General features: G+C 44.4%; 1 protein-coding gene across 4 annotated transcripts in view; it reads left to right on the forward strand.

The window, feature by feature from the left end:
• Positions 1-19320, forward strand: part of TPST1 (tyrosylprotein sulfotransferase 1) — a 118338-nt gene that overhangs the window by 73829 nt on the left and 25189 nt on the right. For all 4 annotated transcript variants that reach the window (XM_078154731.1, XM_021007009.2, XM_021007008.2 and 1 more), the window contains one exon: positions 3785-3983. In XM_078154731.1, the coding sequence (XP_078010857.1) occupies positions 3785-3983 (199 nt within the window). The remainder of the gene's footprint in view (positions 1-3784; positions 3984-19320) is intronic.

A 19320-nucleotide genomic window follows, 5' to 3' on the forward strand; every position in this document is an offset into this window, starting at 1 on the left:
ACAATCAGAACTGCCCCCAGCTGGACCAGCTTGCCTTGGGACGTATTGGGCGGCCCCTCACTGGAGGCTCAAGAGGGTTGGATGAGTGACAGTTGGGTATTCTTGGTTCAGGCTTGTACATGCTGGCCTAGGTGGTCTTGGAGGTCCTTCCCTGCTCTGATTCTGAGAAGAGCTTCCTGGGAGGCCTCTGTCAATCTAAAGGCAAAGGCTTCTGAGGAAGCTCGATGGGGACAATTCCTCGTTTTTGCTTCAGGATACTTTTCTTGGTGGTGTTCAGTCCCTTTACTGGGACATGACAGGACATCCCATACTGATTTCTCTTGTCTCTGAGCTGCTGTCGGTCTTCTTGCCCTCAGTACCCATTCATTATGTGCTATTTTAAGATGCATTTTATTGATATCTTTTGTTTTCACGTTACCTGTGTTTCCCACTAGACCCCTCTCTCACCCTCTTGCAGAGAATCATCCCTTCTAAGAAGTATTCATTTTTTGAAAGTAAAAAAAAAAGTTCAGGAAAATAACCACCATATCAGAAAAGTCTGACGTTATATGCATGTTCCACGCCCTTGGTTCCCTCCCTCTGCCAAGAAGGGAGGGAGGAAGATTGTATTTCTTCTTTAGGGCCAACCGAAGTCATTCCAATTTTGCAGCCTTTGGTTTTGTTTGTTTTATTGCAGTTGTCTTTCCATTTGAATTGTTGTAGTTGTGCAGATTGTTTTTTCTGGTTTTGATTACTTGACTCTGTATCAATTCACTTGTCTTCCTTTTCTCTGCTTTTCTGGCCAAAGTAGAACTCATTGCCTTTCGCTCTTCTAAACTTCCCTGTTCCTCCAGAGGATGTGACCATCTTCTTCATCATCCAGGTTTACAGCCTCAGTGTCATCCTTGACTCCTCACTCTTAGCCCACATAGCCAGTCTGTTGCCAGATCTTCTTTGTTCTACATTCACAACATCTCCTGTTTTTTATGTCCCCTTCTCTTCACTCACACAGCTACCACCCTCGTTCAGGCCCTCCGCCTTCTAAAATTGGGCTCCCTGCCTCTCAAAGCTCTCTCCACTCCAGTCTAGAAGCTGCCAAATTGATTTGGTCTGACCATGTCATTCCATGGTTTATCGACCATGTCAATAAACTCTTGTATTTCCTTATTCCTTCCAGTCTTTCTAGTCATTTCTAGTCTAGTCATTTACTCCCTTCGGGTGCCCTGAAATCCAGCTACACCGGCCTCCTCAAGGCTTCTTGCACATGACAGTCCACATGTGTGTGGATCCTTTACACCGTGTGATTATGTAATGTCGTATACACGTAAAGATGCATAAAATCAGAGAGTTGGTTGGCAGAAGCAACTGATTCAATACGACTGGTTCTATAGTATTTTCACATCTATTAATCTCCCCATTTAGACTATGAGCTCCTTTGAAGGCATAGGCCATATCCTCTATATCAAGGGTGCTTAACCTGGGGACCGCGAACTTAAAATATATATCATTAGGCATTTTATTATTGTTAAATTGGTATATGAATACCAAGTAAGTATTTAATTTAGTTCATTATTATTAAATATATTTGGTTACTATATTTCAAAATAATTGCATTCCTTTTATAATACTATGCATTTTATTTAATGCATTTAAAAACATGCTTCTAAGAAGGAGTCAATGGGCTCATAGACCAGACTGTCCACCAAAGCAAAGGGGTGCAGGTAGGGGGCCCAGGGCTCAGAAAAAGTTAAGAACCCATGCTCTGTAGAAGGAGGCAGTGTGGTATAGTGGCTAGAGAGCCAGCCTCAGAGTTAGAAAGTTCTGGGTTCAAGTCCTACTTCTGACCCACTTGCGTTGTATGAGCCAGCTGGGTCCTTTAGCCTCTCAGTCCCCCCAGGACACTCTCCAAGTCTCAATGCCTGGATGTTGCTGAGCAGTTGGTAAAGGGATTTTCCGTACTGGGAGTCCCCACACCAGTGAAATCACAAGTCAAGATTAAAAATCCCACAGTAGGCCTACAGTACAGTGATCCCATGGGGGCTGAGAAATATTCATGTCTTAGCATTGGGGGTTATTCCCATGGGCACTGAAATGACCCCTCTGGAGCCCTGGTGGCTTTATGAACTGTGTACTGCCCTTTGTGGGGTACTTTCTGCCCCATTTCTTCCATTTAATCATTGTCTGGTGGAAGTCCTCTCTGGGGGGAGGTGCACCGGCTAATTTTATAGAGGTGTTTTTCCTCCCCTACCAGTTCCTGGCATCTTCTTTTCTCTATCGCTCATTTTTTATGAAACTCTTTTAAAGAAAGGCCTTGTCGGAAAGGCGTTAATGATTACTAGCCAAGGAAAGGCACAGACTTACACCAAATCACAATGTCATTAGCTCTTAACAGAACATGTCTTTGAAATGAATCTTCCTGTTTGTAGGATGGGATGAAGTTCTCATTAGCACCCTCTGTGTATTCACTGTGTCAGGGCCTCCGCTCTCCAAATTCTTCTCTGCCCCCTCTGCCTTCCTTCACAGAGGTGATCCCCCAACTCAGCAGTTTTCTATCATTAGGTTACTAAGCTACTGGATAAAATTCTATAGTCCTGGTTCTAACTGGGTGCAAAGGGAAGTCATTGTACTGGGCCTCCGCAGGATGTAAACATCAAATTAGCAGAAACCAGCCAACTCTGAATCTTCTAATTGGCTCTGACTTTTCTACCTTAGGTAATGATTGCCCGAAGAAATATAGCTATAGAAATCTAGCAGAAGGAAGGGAATCTGCAGTTTTACATTTGCAGCAGAGTAACCTGGTGTTTTCATTAGCAACCTTATCTATTGTGCTTTGATTCTCTAGATATAATTAAAATGTCAACACAGTTTGTGCAGATGTTTTTACTTGTTACATTTTTCCTGTTTCTACAAGTTTGAGATTGCCAACAGCTTCAGTTGCTCATTTCATTTTTTGACAGGCCCTGTGATTTTCATCAGTGTAGGAAGCAGTGTAGGGAGAAGGGTGTCTACCAATACGGAGGGGCACTTTCTCTGCAACTGGTAGTCTTAATGGAGGTGCCCAGAGCACTGAGTGGTTAAGTGACTTGTCTAGAGTCACACGATCAGTATGTGTCAGAGATGAGACTTCAGCCCAGAAGTTCTGACACAGAGCTCTCTTTCCACCAGGCCAGGGGTTCTCCAATTTGTTGGTCTCAGGATCCCAAAGGGTTTTTGTTTATGTAGGTTAGATCTATCAACAATTACCATATTAAAAATTTAAAAGGATGCATTTTTAAAAGAACAATAATAAACCCATTACATAGCAACATAAAATATGTTTATGAAAAATAACTATATTTTCCAAAACAAATTTAGTAGCATTGTTTTACATATTTTTGCAAATCTCTTTAGCATATGGCTTAACAGAAGGCAGCTGGATTCTCACATCTGCTTCTGCATTTGGTCTGTTGAGATATATTGTGGTTGAAGTATATGAGGAAAATCTGGTCTCACACAGATGTGTGGTTGGAAAAGGGAGGAGTATTTTACTAGGTTAACTACCAACTTAGTATCATTATAAAAACAGCTTTCACCAAGTGAACCGCCTGAAAACGGCTCAGGGATTGTCGGGGGTTCTCAGACCATGCTTTCAGAGCTGCTATACTCTGAATGCCATGTTGCCTATCAGTTGGCCTTAGGACATTTTCAAAAACAACCAATAGCTGACTGGTTCGGTGCCTACGTTCCCCATAGCTTAGTAACCAGTCATTTCCCTTTGATTTTTAATGTTCCAAACAAACATTCATCCATGTTCTTTTGTTTTCAGGGTAGAGAGGTCGACAGACCAAGTCATCAAACCGGTCAATGTGGCAGCACTATCAAAGTGGGTTGGAAAGATACCCCCGGATGTCTTACAGGACATGGCGGTGATCGCTCCCATGCTGGCCAAGCTCGGATACGACCCACATGCCAATCCACCTAGTTACGGAAAGCCTGACCCCAAAATTCTTGAAAACACAAGAAGGGTAAGTGAGACTTGAAGAGTTTTCTGAGAGGTTCTATCTCAATGTGGGCCTTGAAATTTCTCCCTGTTTTGTTTTATAAAACCGTACGCTCATCTTGACCAGAAAATTACATTTGTAGAATGACGTCTTGCAGGAGAGCTCTCATTTCAGTTGGAGGCTAATTCTTCTGGGTCTCTGAACCCTTAAGAACTTTCCCAAGAGCCTGCCTTCCATCACTCCGTGGCTGCATCTTGTCAGACATCTGGAGAAGCTGTACACCCCAAGAAGTTTGGTAAAGAAAAAACCTGCAGTGACCTTTGCCCAGCTCCTGGCAGGGGGGCTCACTCTGAAGGCCATGTGGTCAGTGTCATGTCTGATGCATCATCAGTCTGCATAAACATCTGGGTTGGGAGTGAAGCCCTTCTCAAGTGCAGCCGCTGCCTGGATTTGACCGCCTAGTTATGGTGTTTGCAGGAGTATAAGACACTCATGTCAACACCTGGCAAGAGAGGAATGACAACAAATTGAAATCCCACTCCCCTTTCTTTTACTGATTCATATTCATGTCTTTCCGAAAAAGTACTTTCATCTTGGTTCTAGGTAGCTAGGTGGTGCAGTGGTTAGAGTACTGGGCCTGGAGTTGGGAAGACTTGAGTTCAAATGCAGCCACAGACACTTACTAGCTATGTGACGTTGGGAAAGTCATTGAACCACTGTTTGCCTCAGTTTCCTCATCTGTAAAATGGGGATAATGATAGCACCGCCTTCCCAGGGTGGTTGTGAGGATCAAAAGAGATAATATTTATAAAGTACTCAGCACAGTGCCTGGCATGTAGTCGGCGCTGTATAAATGTTAGCTACCATTACAAATGTCAGCTACCAATGGTTACTTTAGGAAGGAGACAGTAGTTCCTGGGGCAGAGCAGTGAGTGTGATTTAGCTAGACATCAGTCTAGGTCTACCAAAGTTCTGCTTGATTAAAACATTCAAGATCCTTGGGTTTTGCCATTGTTTTCTTCCTCATGCGTATCAGCACCTCACCTTTTCTCACTGTTCTCATTTCTCTTTGTTCTCCTTCCTTTTAATTCCTTCATTTTAACCACCAAATACATTTCCATTCTGAAAGGTTAACACTATTGCTTGGCAGTGATGCCCTTTTCAGACTTGTTGCTCTGATTTCGCTTTCTCATTATAACCTTAGGACTGAAGGGGACGTTCTGACTCCTTTTTTTCTCTTTCATGTCATCTCTTTTGTAATAAAGGAAGAACTTTCATTCACCCTCTTCCATGTACCTGAGTCAGACTTTTTCTGCCAATCTCTGGAGACAGAGATGCTCAAACCCATGGGAGAGGGTGTAGGAGAGGCGAGTGGAAGGGCTTTCTTCAATATGTGAAAGACAATATGCTAATTTATTGCAACTGTCTAGTCCCCAGCCTTGTGAATGTCAGGAAAATTGGTAATTCATAGTTTTCTCCTTTGCACAATAACCAAGTTAGCATTTTGTAAACCGAGATTCATGTGCAAATGGTATTTTGAGGTTCCCCAAGCAGTTGACATTGCATTTTTTCCTACATTCTGCTGAACAAAGTAAAGCAAGTCGCAATGTTCTTGGCTTCCTTGGGAACGACTCTGTGGTTTGACTCCATGTGACAGTGGCATTTGCTTCTGTCTTGCTTTGTGGCTTTGGAAAGGATTTCAGAAGGCACAAGCATAGTGCAGACAAGGAGGTTTTCTCTCTCTGACTGTGGCTGGACATGGCAGATGTGGCATAAAATCATTCAGGGAAAGAAACAAGAAAGAAATAAGTGTGAGAGCTGTCGTCCCAGTCTAGAGGCCTGTGCGTTGGCGAGCTCTTTCTTGTCCCTGGGTGCGGCCTCCTTGGCTCTCCTGATCCCGAGCTCCCCCCATTTTGAGAAAACTGGGAGGCATGCCTCAAAATTGCTGCCAAGGATTCATGCGGCCACATGTGAAACGAGGTGCCCGAGGAGCGCAGCCCTGGGAAGGGGCAGGAGGAACAGTTCCCCTCATTCCTGGGGGAGTGAGGCGTTCTGCAGCACCCAGGATGGGTGCAGCAGGCCTGGAGGCCGGCTCTTTGCACAGTGAGCCTGAAAGTGTAACTGCCTGAGTCAGCACATTGTTTTTGAAAACCTCAGCTGCCTCAGACCGGAGCTCACCTCATTTGACTACACCATCATATACTTCATGACTGCCCATCTTCCCAGGGCATACTGGAATTGAAATCCACGTTTTCTCCCAAGGCTCCTAGAATCTTACAGTTGTAGTACATTAGAAATAAACAACCCTTAGATCCAGCAACTGGAAAACGTCCCCATGTTCTCCTTATTGCTTAATCATTACACCCCGATACGAGATCGTGACAGAAGTGGTTACTTCCATTAAATATGACTCATCTCACGGAAAATGTGGGCAGTCTTGGGCTAACCCCTCATTTCCTCCAGACTTGTTGGCTTTCACTTTTGAAGAGCTTTCAAATTCACCCGGTCTGAGGAGAAGAGGACTTGAGCCATTCTCTAGATTGGGAAATCTCTCCCAGGTGTGGTAAACAAGGGCAAAGAACAGTTTACAAGGAACAAACAGTGTGGTTTCTGAAAGAGTATGAGCCCTGTCCTAGTTACGGTAACCTGAGGGTTGGACTTTCTCTCTGTCCAGGGTGTCCTGGCTCGAAAGCACAGCCTACACGGAAGTGTCCGGAATGGTAGGTGTGTGTTTGCTTCTCTTTACAGAGAAGAAATCTGTGGGAAGTGCTGGAGTTGAAAAGTTGTCTGTTTCTCACCGTGTCTCGCCCTACTCTCTTTGGCAGCAGCCCCTCCAATCTTTAGTGACAAACGGTTGAGTTTCACTCATCCGGCAGCTGCGTGCTGAGGGCCTGCACCATCTTGGTGCTGTGGATGTTACAGAGGTAGAAGACACAGGCTGTTACTTCAGGGAATTCAGCTTAGTTGGGGACATAAAGCACATGAGAAGTTACTAAGCCCCACAAGGCAAACATAGAATTGAACTATTAGACCTGTTTCTGTTTTTGTAAGATCAATGAGGTTAAGCACAGACATTGTTATATCAGGTCAGTCCCATGATCTACATACAAGCCAGGACCCTTTTGCCAGCAGAGGCCCCAAGGGAAGTGTTTGCCGTAGGGTTAGCCTCCCTAGCAATAACCTTTCCTCATCTTTGGTCTGGGCCTGTGAGAGTCTGGCAACTGTCAGGGTGGAGACTCCCTCTGCCAGGGTAGGACTCCTTGAATTAGAGACGAGTTATACAGCTAGTTATGTGATGAAGACTGAACTTGAAGCCAGGCTGGCCAGCCCGCTATCCGCCACGTCGGTCAGCTGGCTCTTACGGGGTACCCCAAACGTCTCGCCACAGTTTCCAGCTTGAATAGCTTGGGTGGCCTCAAACTGCATCACGGCTTTTGGGAGCACCTTGTACACCCCAGCTTCTCTCCAGAGCCATTGAGGCCTCGTCTTTCCTAAACTTGGCCAGCTGCTTAAAGGCAGTTGTGTTTCCTGCCATTAATGCCTAGTGCATGGGATCATAGAGCTTTTGAGAAGACCTTAGAAATCCTCCAGCTAGTCCCTTCATTTTTCAGAGAAGGAAATGGAGGCTGCAAGAGGTTCCTGACTTGGCCAAGACCACACAGCAAATTTCAGACCAGCTTCTGGAACTCACTGGGCCTCTGTAACAAGGAGCTCCCTGTGTGCTGGACGGCTTTCTTTTATTGGGCCAGGTTTCCAAGGGGCCCTTTGTCCTTGTAGTTCTGGCTGTAGTGGACAAATGCATGCTCATTTTTAATAGATTTTCACCATTTCCTCCCCCGCCCCACATTAAATTCAACAAACACATCTGCTGATGTTCCTTGGGTAGGCCCAGAGGTCCTCTCACCCTCCCGGTTAAAGCTCTCCTAGAAGCAGCTGTTCATCCCCTGTCATCATTTTCCTGATAACTTTTCTAATCATGGATGCCTTTGGAGGGCAAGCAAATGGTGGATGTGACTGAGTTCCAGCTCACTCTCTTTTCCTTTGGAATTTCCAAAAAGGTGAACATCTTGACTGTACCCGTGAGTTGCCGCTTCCATTCGTTCTGGTATGTGAGCATCAAAACATGCCAAAGCTGATTCAGCCCGATGTGGGTCTTCACGTTACTCAAAGAGAACAACTGATCTCGGGTCCCTTTACATAAGCTCCCTCTAATATATTTAAGAGAGAACCAAGCATACAACTTTTCCAAGAACACCTCTATTGTGTAAATAAAGTGACTGCCAAATCCCGGCCAGGACAGGTTTATTTATTACAGGACTCAGGATACTGTGGAGGCATCAGCATAGGCCTTCAGGAGGGTGTGAAAAGGAGAAGACGATTCATGGATTTATTTAGTTTAGAGTCTTGTGTGGAGGCTGGGATTTAATCCTAGACAGTCTTTGCTTTCATTTCACCATAGCAAACACCATTAGTCAGTGTTTGGCTTCTCTGTTGCTCTAGGTCACTTGGGCTCTGGTGGATGAAAACTGAAAATTGGTCAATGATCATAGAATAAAATCCATCACTGTGGCAAAGTCCCTTCACAGTGGGCCAGTGGCACTTTAAGGTCCAGTCTGAGCAGGGTCAACTGTTGGTTTACAGATTCAGTAGGAATTCACTTGACTTGGCTGCTTTTTTGTAGAAATGTGTGCTGGAGCAGCAGGCAGACCCATGTATAAGGTTTTCTGAATGATTATTTAATGATCGTGAAATATTGGGAGATGGATGGGATGAATTTATCCAAATGCCCCAGTCCCACTTCATCTTTATTGCAAGAAAGGAAGGTCCCTTGGTAACTGCTTACCCTGTGTCAGCAGCGTGTGTGTGTGTGTGTGTGTGTGTGTGTGTGTGTGTGTGTGTGTGTGCTGCAGCTAGCCCCACCTATAGCATGGTGCCCCACCTATAAATGTATCCTCAGGATTTTCTTTGGTACCTGCTTAGGGTGGAATGAATTAATGGACAAGGTCTTATTTTCTCTTTTTGCTTCTTTTGGCTTCCCTTTACTGAAGGAAGAACATTCTCTGTGGAGACTTTGGAGGTTTTGGAACAGGAGGAATGTGGAAAAATACTGAAATTGGAAGGTCCCCCCGACTTTTGACTGGTGGATCTTGCATGGTGAACTTGGCCAACAGCTCCTTCCTTTGAGGGGCCTAATTTTTATTGGCAGAATCAAGGGAGAAAATGATGAAAGTGTCCTGTGTTCATGCCTCCAGGCCTAAATTTACTACCGGGTGATTAGAAAAGAAATACTTCCTTATCTTCCTCATGGGATCTGACTATTTTATATTTGTAGCACATTCTGAAAGGATTTTACTCTTTTAGTCAACATCCTGGTCTTTGGGATCATTGTTGGAGTGCTGAAGACCTGGTAGGATTACTTCTTTAAAAAGAGCTCCATGGGCCCGGTGTGAATGAATTATCTCAGGCCATGGCATTTCAGTATAAATAGTAACTTCAATTGAGTGATTTTAAACACCCTGATTGTCAGTGTTTACCTTTGACAAACAGAAAGAGGTGGGATTTCAGCTTTGGTGGGCCCTTAAGTAGTAGCCCCAGCTGGGCCAAGCTGGCCCTCCTCCAGAGGTCAGAGGTGGGTACAGACCTCATGGCCACTGTGATTGATTGGGAGCAGCAAAGCCTGGGAGGCATCACCATCTTTGTAGGTAGGCTCCTCAAGTGTCCTCTTCACTAGGCTGAGGGGACGATGTCACAGAGACCAGGGCGTGACACAGGAGTCCTGGGTTGTTGCTCCTGACGCCATCTGTTCTCAGCAAAGTATCTGGTACGACTCATTTATAACTTCATGAGACAGTGTGTCATTGTGTTCTTTCTTTCAGTGGAATTTGCATCTTAAATCTGATCTCTCATTGTGAAAATGACTTTGATCCTCTACCGAAAACTCTTAGAGGTCACCTAGTCCCAACACTGCCATTTTTCAGATGAGAAAATTGAGATGCAGAGCAAGAAATGATTAGTTCTTCAAGGTTGCTCAGATAGTGGCAGAAAAGAGACTAGAACTCAGGCCAGCTGTCTCCCAGTTCAGTGCTCCTTCCCCAATGACAAACTACATTTGCACCTTGTAGTAAAGGCAGCCTCAGTCGGACATGCTACCAGCTGCTTTTGCAAGGCCCCTACCTCCATGCTCCTGAAAGTGCTTTGTTTTCAAGATGCTGAGTTACCTCTGGAAGGTTTGTTATTTGTTTAGTTTTAATTACCTTCTCACCTTCATCCCCAGAAGAAAAACAAAAAGCAAACATGAAACACCTTAGAATCCACAGTTTTGGATGTCAGAAGTTAAGAGTGTTTCCCAGGAAACTGTAAGACAGAGTGGAAAGCCGCTGCTTTAAGCTTGGTTATCCAGGGCCTGGAATTAGGTGGCTATATGGGGTTTGCATAAATTATAATAACTCATGAAAGCTTTAGAAGAGACCAAGGAGAGGTCCAAGTGATGCATCACTGCCTGAAGAAAACACTCTGTGTTATGTCCACATCATTTTTGTAGGTTTCAATTGTCAAAAAGCAAACGATCTGTTCAACATGGCAGGAGAACTCCCAACAGTTGGGATCATCTCCCCGGAACGCCAGTCAAGCTTATGTTCCTCCTGTCATTGGAACTCCAGTTGAATGCCTCTTGACTGGAGAGCTAGCCAGCCGACTCAGCCAGGACTTCTGTGCACCTTTGTAGAGCTCCGTGGGGTGGACCTTAGAGAGAATCCCCTCCAGCCTCCCCACTTCACAGATGACCTTAGGAAGGCGTGTTGCGCTCGGCTGACTCCGCCAACATGTTAGCTCAGGCAAGCCAGGGGACCTCTTTGGCCTTCAGTTTCCTAATCTACAAAATGAGGGTTGGGTTGTGTGATCTTTCTTCTACTGACCTCTTGATTTTTGTTTAAACACGCCTCCTTCTTCTACAGGCTGGACCAGTAGTGTCAAACGCAACTCAGAATAAAACTGTACATAAAGATTCCTGGGGGCCACGTATTAACTTAGAAAACCACATATGTCTTATATGTGTATATATATATTTATATATGTATATATATATAATTAATACATCAACACATTGAAATCTGATAGGAACTACATTTTCATCTGGTTTGGGGCCATATTCGGGGCCCCATGTGGGCCACATGTGGCCTGCTGGCTTCATGCTGGACCCCTCTGGTCTAGGCTATGCAGATTTTTGCTGAGTAGCTGGATGAATGAATGAAGAAAAATTCTTATAATCCAAGGTTTCTCTTAAATTAGTAACCACTATTCCACGAGTTCTGACAATGTCAATTAAACTACCCCATTTTGCAGTGTAAAATAACGAACACATTACATACAATGTCATTCCTACCATAATGAGCTATAATCCTCATTAACTTGAACTGGTGGCTAAATGGTCTCCTAGTCTGTCAATTACCTCTAATTAGATTTTCCCATTTGCACTATCATATAATTACCAGGGCTTGCTGTAGACAGTCTAGGACATGTTTTGACTTCAGGCTCTCTTTCCAGAACTCAAGCCACCCCCACCCCCCCCCAACAGACTCCAGTGTTCATATGTTTACGTTTCTTTTAACTCTCCATTTCATTTTAAAACACTTCTGAGCAGAAACGAAAGGACAGACATACAGCTGTAGCTCCATGTTGTACATTGTCCGCCCAAGAGTAACGTTAGTATCTGAAAAATGGTCCTCTAGTTGACAGCAAGAAGAAATGTGATAATGTGCCACCATTGTAGCTAAGGCTCTGGTCAGTGATTCTAAGCACTGATGACTTTATCGTTCCATAGATTATAGAGGAAGTCAAGGCTACAGCAGCAGCAGATGCCCGTTTCTAAGTTAGTCACTACATCTTCCCTAGAGATGTTTCCAGGCAAAGGATAACTGCAGTTTTCCCAGGAGGAAAGTGAATAATTACTGAGCAATTATGGGGTGCATACAATAGATAATTTATGTCTTCAGTGAGTATTTGTCTTTCTCTTCCATCTAGGGGGCCTACTTTGTTTACCTTGTGATAAAAGCCAGCCCTTTGGAGAACATTCTGGATAAGTTTCCACCCAAGAACCCTGCTCCTAGTAGGCAGTGAGAAAGGAGGTCAGGTGCTTGTAATCCTGGGCATCACAGCCACGTAGCTCTAAAATTGGAAGGGATCCACTGAGCCCCAAGAGATTCTTCACCTTTTTTGTGATAGACCGGCAAAGCCTATGGATTCTTTCTCAGGATAATGTTTTTAAATGCATTAAGACACGTAGGATTACTAAGGAAACCAATTGTGTTGAAATAAAATTGTCAAAATACATATTTTTAAAAAACAAGTTCACATGCCCTAGGTTAAGAACCCCAATCTAGTCCAACTCTTTTTATAGAGGAGGAAAGCAAGGCCCAGAGAGAGGCCAGTGTGTTTTTTTTACTGGGCCATCCTGCCTCACTCATCAAGGGGTGATTGGAAGATGAAGGTCTTGACTCTGCTATTAATGGCCATGTGACAGTGGGCACATTTCTTAACTTTCCTGAGTTTCAGTTTCCTTATCTACCAAAAGAGGTATATTTTTCCTACCTTTGCCACAGGGCTGTTGTGAGGCTGAGATGAGATATGTGTAAAGTATTTTATACCTTAAAAGTATCTTATAACAGGAGCATAGATGATGGGGTATAATGGAAAAAGTGCCAGATACTGAGTCAGGAAATTTGGGTTCTAGTCCAGGTTCTGGTCACCTCTGGTCTCTCAGCTGTGGTTTCTCATCCTTAAGAAGAGTTACGCTAGAATGAGCTCTTAAGACCTTTCTAGCTCTGAGAGTCTACTGTGGTTATTCCATTCCATCGCATTCTGTTGTTCTTGGATGGTGTTGGCTATTTCTTCTTAGGCATTATATACTTTCTTTTTTTTTTCTTTGCTTGTTTTTTTGGTTAGGCAATTGGGTTAAGTCACTTGCCCAAGGTCACCCAGCTAGTAAGTGTTATGTGCCTGAGGCCAGATTTGAACCCAGGTCCTCCTGACTTCAGGGCCGGTGCTCTATCCACTGCGCCACCCGGCTGCCGTGGTGTTATATACTTTCAATTCAGTTAGCTGCTTCTATGGGTACCAAGATAGCTTGAGTCTGGTTGTATAATAAGTTCACCTTTCTTTAGGCATAGGTAACTGAGAGTACACAAGTCAGCAAAAAACCGGACCGGTTCTTCTGTAAACATAGTTCTTTATTAATACACTAACACAGATTATTTCTATTTGGGGGCAGCTGCATGGATTCTAGACAGCGGTCACTAGTTCCATCCTTCCTTTTGGTCTTACTAAAGCGAAACTCTAGAGTAAGATGCACGGCTGGTGTTAGCTGCTTAAAGGCATGATGGGTATCAGAAGGAATTTTCTCACTTTAAACCAAATAGCCGTTCCTGGGGAAGTAGCTGCTGGTACGGAATTAGAATAGCTTGAAAAACAAACTTGGCCCAAGGACTCTTACTGGCTGGCTGGTTGGCTAGCTAAGACTGTGAATCTGATTCACAAAAGAACTAAAATAGGCTCAGGGCATGGACTGCTCATAAAAGAGCTCCTACCACTCTCCTCAAAAGGAAGAGACTACATAGCAGCTGTGTTTGGTTCAACAAACAACCAGAGGGTAACTGGGGCAGGGAAAACAGCTGAGCAGATGACCACCAGTGACTTACAGCTCCGTTCAGATATCGCCAAAATAGTAGCTTTGGAGGCAGAGAAGTGTTCAAGCTGGAATGCAGATCTAGGACTGTGAGTTGTCCATGTTCCCTTTCCCTCCAAGGAATCTGTGGGAGAGTCTGTCAGTCAGAAAGTCTTTATTAAGCACCTGCTGTGTGTCAGGCACTGTACTAAACGCTGGGAATGCAAAGAAGGCGGAAAGGCTCCCAAAGAGCTCCCAGCCTGAGATAACAGGTGACCAACTACATTCAAAGATCTGGGATCAGTTGGAGAGAATCAACAGAGGGAAGGCACCAGCACTGAGTCATGAGGACGGTGGGACTTTAGCTCAGACGGGAAGAAGGCCAGGGAGGCCAGGAGGCAGGGATGAGGAGGACAGTTACAGGTATGGGAGACAGCCAGTGTAAATGCTTGGACTCAGGAGATGGAAGGTCTGATTCAAGCCCAGCAGTGAGGCCCGGTGTCACTGAAGCAAAGAGTACTTGGGAGGGGGCAGGGTGTAAGGTCCGAGAAGACCAGAAAGGTGGGAAAGGGCCGGCATTCAGAACCAAGTAGAGGATTTTAGATTTGATCTTGGAGGCTAAGAGTGAAGCTGACAGCATAGGTGAGCGGCAGCAGACTTGAGCTTTCTTTCACATGCCTCTATGTGTCTGAGAGAAATTTTCTTTGTTCCTTACCCTGCTATTCTATTTTAGTTCCATGTCTAGCCTTGAATTGATTTGCCTTCTGATTTTGTCTGGTAAAAGAGAAATATCGGTGAAAGCTTGTGAGCTGTGGTTTTGAATGGATGATGACCCAAATTGCACCTTAAACTTGGGTGTAGCTTTCAGTGACTCATGTTCAAGGGGAAACATTTATCTCTAAGAGCTAAAGAGAAAAACAGGATATACAGATGAGAGCAAAATATAAAGACATGTGAATACCTACACACAGACTGGTAACTTTTTCATTAAAACTCTATCAGTCATTATTTAATTTTTTTTTCTATTTTAAAGAAACTTCTTGTCTTCTTTTACTTACATGATTGTAGGCAACATGGCCTAATAGAAGTCTGGGCTTGGGGGTCAAGAAGAGCCAGATGTATACAGGCTAGCTGTGTTACCATGGACAAGTTACATGGCCATCAGGGCCCAGTTCTCTGAGGCCACAGAATTCAGAATAGATGCCAGTCTGCACTGGTAGAGGGAATTTCCTCAGTGGGAGCTCCTCATGCTCATGAAATCACAAACCAAAAAATGTGTTACTATCTGAAGACAGGCCACTTAATACTTGTTATATTCCAGCATTTAGCAACCCAGCCTATTCTCTGGGCCAGTAGATATCTAAATTCCCAGAATTATCCTACCCACTTTATTTATGGGCTTATAAAAGTGAGGACATTTCATAATAAAAGGTTTTACGGGCAGTTGGACCCTTTATCTGCCATCACTTGGTCCCTCCGGAGATCATCTTGCTTAGCTCCAGCTCTCAGTCCTATTTGCCCTTTCAGGAAGAACAGAATGACAATGGAGGCTTGTGTCGTTAGCGTGACTCATCTGTAAGTTAATCAGTCGACAGGCGTTTATTAAGCGCTTGCTTTGTGCTGGGCACACTGCTGATTGTTGGGGATGTACACACACAAAAAGGGTGAAAATGGTGCCTGTCCTCAGGGAGTTCACAGTCTAATGGGGAAGACAATGTTGAAGTAAATAGGTACCTACAAGACACACGTAGAGGAGGTGCAAAGGGTAACCTCAGAGGCAACTACTCCTGCCTTTGCCTCTGAGGTTGCACTTTCCATTGGTAGTTGGGAAAGCCTCTATCAGAAAATGGCAGTATTCAATTATTTCAATAAATACGCATCAGTATGTTGCTTATCTGCAGTTTTAAATTCATTTCACACACTCCCGTTGGTGTGCGTGACAATCACATATTCACATATTCCGGCTGCTTTTACTCATGCCCTTCCTTTAATGGGAAATGCTCGTTCCCCTGTTTGGACGGGATGGCTTCCCAGATCTTGTCCATCTGTGATGCTATAGTATCGTAGGATGCTGTCCTTTCTCTACAGTATTCATAGTTATCCCTCCTAACCCTCCCCCCATCCTGATTCATGCTGTGTTACCATTATAAAGCAGGCTTTCCATCAGTTTTTATGACATGCTCCAGATAATTGGTGAAATATCAATTCTTTCTTAAATGGGCCACATGCTTTTTTATTTCTGCAATTTAAAAACACAACTGAACAAGACAGAGTATCTGTTTTTAGGGTAATACAATGGTTTCCTTGTAGGAATAATGAAGAAATCTTGGATTTCAGTTGTCAGAGTAGGATTGTAGGTAGGGAAGAATGCAGCTACATTAATATCTTATAGCAAAAGCAAAAGTGATGGTCCCTGCTCTCAAAGAGTGTACATGTTACAGTGTGAAAATAAAACAGGAGCAAAGTAGTCTCCAGGGGCATGGTGTTAAGGTCTGGAAAGTCAGAACCAGAACCAGAGCCAGGAGGCAATGCAGGTAGGCTTTCTGCCTCCCAGCTCACGAGTGGGAGAAGGGGGTCAGCAGGGGGAGGTCCTGGAGGGCTGAGGAGCTGAGAGAAGTTCCAGGGTGAAACCGTGGCTGAGGTTTGGTGGCAAAGCTTGGAGAGTCAGAACCGAGCCAAGAGGGTGCCTTACCGTGTCTTCTTTGAGGCCATGCTTAGTCATTATAATTTCCCAGCATTCAGTCCCAGTTTTGTTCTTCTTTCAGTTTACGTTGTTATTGATGTGTATGCTGTTTTCTTGGTTCTGCCCACTCCACATTGCATCAGTTCAGAGAAGTCTTTCCACGCTTCTCTGCATTCCTCTTTTTCATAGTTTAAAGAACAGCAATATTCCATTACAGTCATAAACCACAACTTATTTAGCCATTCTGCAGCTGGTATGCATGAACTTAATTTCCAGTTCTTTGGTACCATAAGAAGTGCTGCTATAAATATTTTGGTGCATATAAGGCCTTTCTAGCTTTAATGCCTTGAGGAATGTGCCTAGCAGAAGGATCTGGAGGTCAAAGGGTATGGACATTTTAGTTACTTTCTTGGCAACGTGCTTTCTATTAGGGTTGGATCAGTTCACAGCTCCACTAACAGGGTATTAAAAATTACATTAAATGGTCAAAGGATCTGAATAGGCAGTTTTCAAAGGAAGAAGTCAAAGCTATCAATAATCGTATGAAAACGCTGTAAGTCAGTTTTAATTAGAGAAATACGAATCAAAGCAGTCTAGAGGTTTTACCTCACACCCATCAGACTGGCAAAACCAACCACAAATGTGAGGGGGGTTTTGGTAAAATGGGGACCGTGGTGTATGTACTCTTGGTGGAGCTGTGAATTGGTGCAACCCTTCTGGAAAACAGTTTGAAACTGCCCAAAAAGTTACTCGGCTGTACATACATACCCTCTTATCTAGCTATACCACTACTAAGCTTATACATAACACCAAAGAGATTTTTTTTAAAAGAGAAAGAAGGGATCTATACAAACAATAATATCGATAGCATCTTTTTTGGTAGTAGCCCCAAACTGCGAAGTAAGGGTGCTGACCTGTTGGGGAATGGCTAAGCAAATTATGGTATGTGAATATAATGAAATATTATTGTTCCAAAAGAAGTGATGACATGGACAGCTTGCTAGGAATCTGCGAAGACCTCTGTGAGCTGATGCAGAGTGAAGTGAGCAGAACCAGGAGAATGACATACGGTGACAACAAAGTTGTAAAGAAAACAGCTTTGCAGGTTAGAATTCTGGCCAGTACAATGATTAACCCCTAGTGCAGATGAAACACCCCCCCCCCCTCCTGCCAGAGACTGATGAACTTAAAATGCAGAAAGCATTTCCAGGTGTGGCCATAGTGGGGTTTTTTTGGTTGTTCATGGAGCAGTGGGAGGGGCATATTTTAAATCCATGTAAGACAAATGAACAAAACAAAAAATTATTTTAGAAAAGAAAGCTTGGTCTAAGATGATTTTTCTTTGAATACTCATAGGGATGGATGACTTAGCAATCTTTTTAGGTGCTATGTGCTCTGTGGTCACAGGAAAAAGTTTCTTTGTCATACTCCTCACAAGGCGTTTTTAAAGAAAAGCCTTCCTGACCTTTTTGGTTTTAATGTTTGCCTTCCAGTAACTCTACAGTGACCCACACGTTGGGGGGTTTCCTTTTTAGGAATCACAGAATAAATTGCTGAGTTTGGACTGGAAATTCACATTCCAACATACCATTGTGGAAACCTCATCCAAGGGCCAGGACATGAAAGATTTCTAATTTTTTTTCTTAGAAAACACTGCTGAAATAGGCCATTCTGTTGCTGGGCTGCTTATTCTGGCATTAGATGTTATCTCTGCCCTTCCTTTGAGAAATATTAATAATCGCAAGGCACGGCTGTAGCCTTTGGAATTTGAGATGAGTTTGAATCTCAGCTCTGACACTTAGCGTGCCCGAAGGCAATTTACTTAGTTTCCTAAAATGGGAATAATCTTTGTACTTGTAGTCACAAGGTTGCTGAAGGGAAGTAGTGAAACTTCAAGTGCTGCAGAAAACGGAAAACGTTATTACTGTCACTCACGACCCCGGACCCAGGCCCTGGGCTCAGCACTGGGGTGAGTAAAAGGGTCCTAGCTCCCTCATTGGCACTTACGGCCACAGTGTGCATCAGGTACCACCCAGCCCATGTGTCACCCCACAGAAAATGCATAACACCACAGAGGACTCATAGTGGCCCACAGTGAGTCCCACCTTCACTTCAGGGACCTCTGCAGGCCTCTAGACTTATAGCACTACCCCAAGGGCTTGAACTCTCCTTGGAAGAGACAGGCCAGCCCTCGGCATTCTGGGGAGTCACTTCTTCACCCTAGGGACCCTTGCAGGCCGCCAGCTTTATGATGCTACCCAAGGACTCCCCGACCAGGTCCCCTAAAATAAATTAATCTGGCAACCTCTTGCCCATTAAACCTGCCCTGTCCAAATCACTCCTAGCAGTAGCAGAGAGGGAAGTCCAGCATTGGTTTCCTCCATATGGTGGTGTGGTCCCTTCCTGCTCCAGTTCTGGGGGCCCACATGCTAGATCCTCAATCCAGAAATTCTTGGGATTCCTCCAAAAGGCTGAGATTCAGGAACTCCCAGCTCCCTGCCACGTTTCTCTTTTCCTGGGGCTGTGTAACTGTGAGAGCATGTGCTGCAGTGACTGTCTGCCCCACGTGGCCATCAGCCCCCAGCAGAGGCCCGGCAGCTCCACACGCCTTCCCCCTGCCCCCTCTCCCTTCCAATCCAGATGTTCTGGTCTCTAGTCTGGGTTTAGGGCTCTCTCTGGATCTCTCCTAAAAGGACTCAGAGGCTGAGCCCCACCCCCACCCCCATCCTAACAGCTGGAGCCCAGCAATCCATCCTTAACTGCTAATCCTCAGTTGTTCTTCCTCAATGAGGTGTGAATGAGCACACAAGTTCTGTAGGGCCAGTCTGAAATACTCTCAGGGAAGTGTCCGAGAGTAAGTGCCCGCCTCCCCTTAGGGAGGTACCTCTCCTGAAGCCTCATCGGGTTGATCAGGAGACTTTATACACCATATAAATGTGAAATGGTATCATTTTGTGTGTCTGCTCAAACAGCATTGTAAATGCAAGTCTCTCGAGTGAAGCTGGCAAAGCAACCAAAAC

The sequence above is a fragment of the Phascolarctos cinereus genome, unplaced genomic scaffold, assembly GCF_003287225.1.
Source record: "Phascolarctos cinereus isolate Bilbo 61053 unplaced genomic scaffold, phaCin_HiC Scaffold_5;HRSCAF=322, whole genome shotgun sequence".
NCBI lineage: Eukaryota > Metazoa > Chordata > Mammalia > Diprotodontia > Phascolarctidae > Phascolarctos > Phascolarctos cinereus.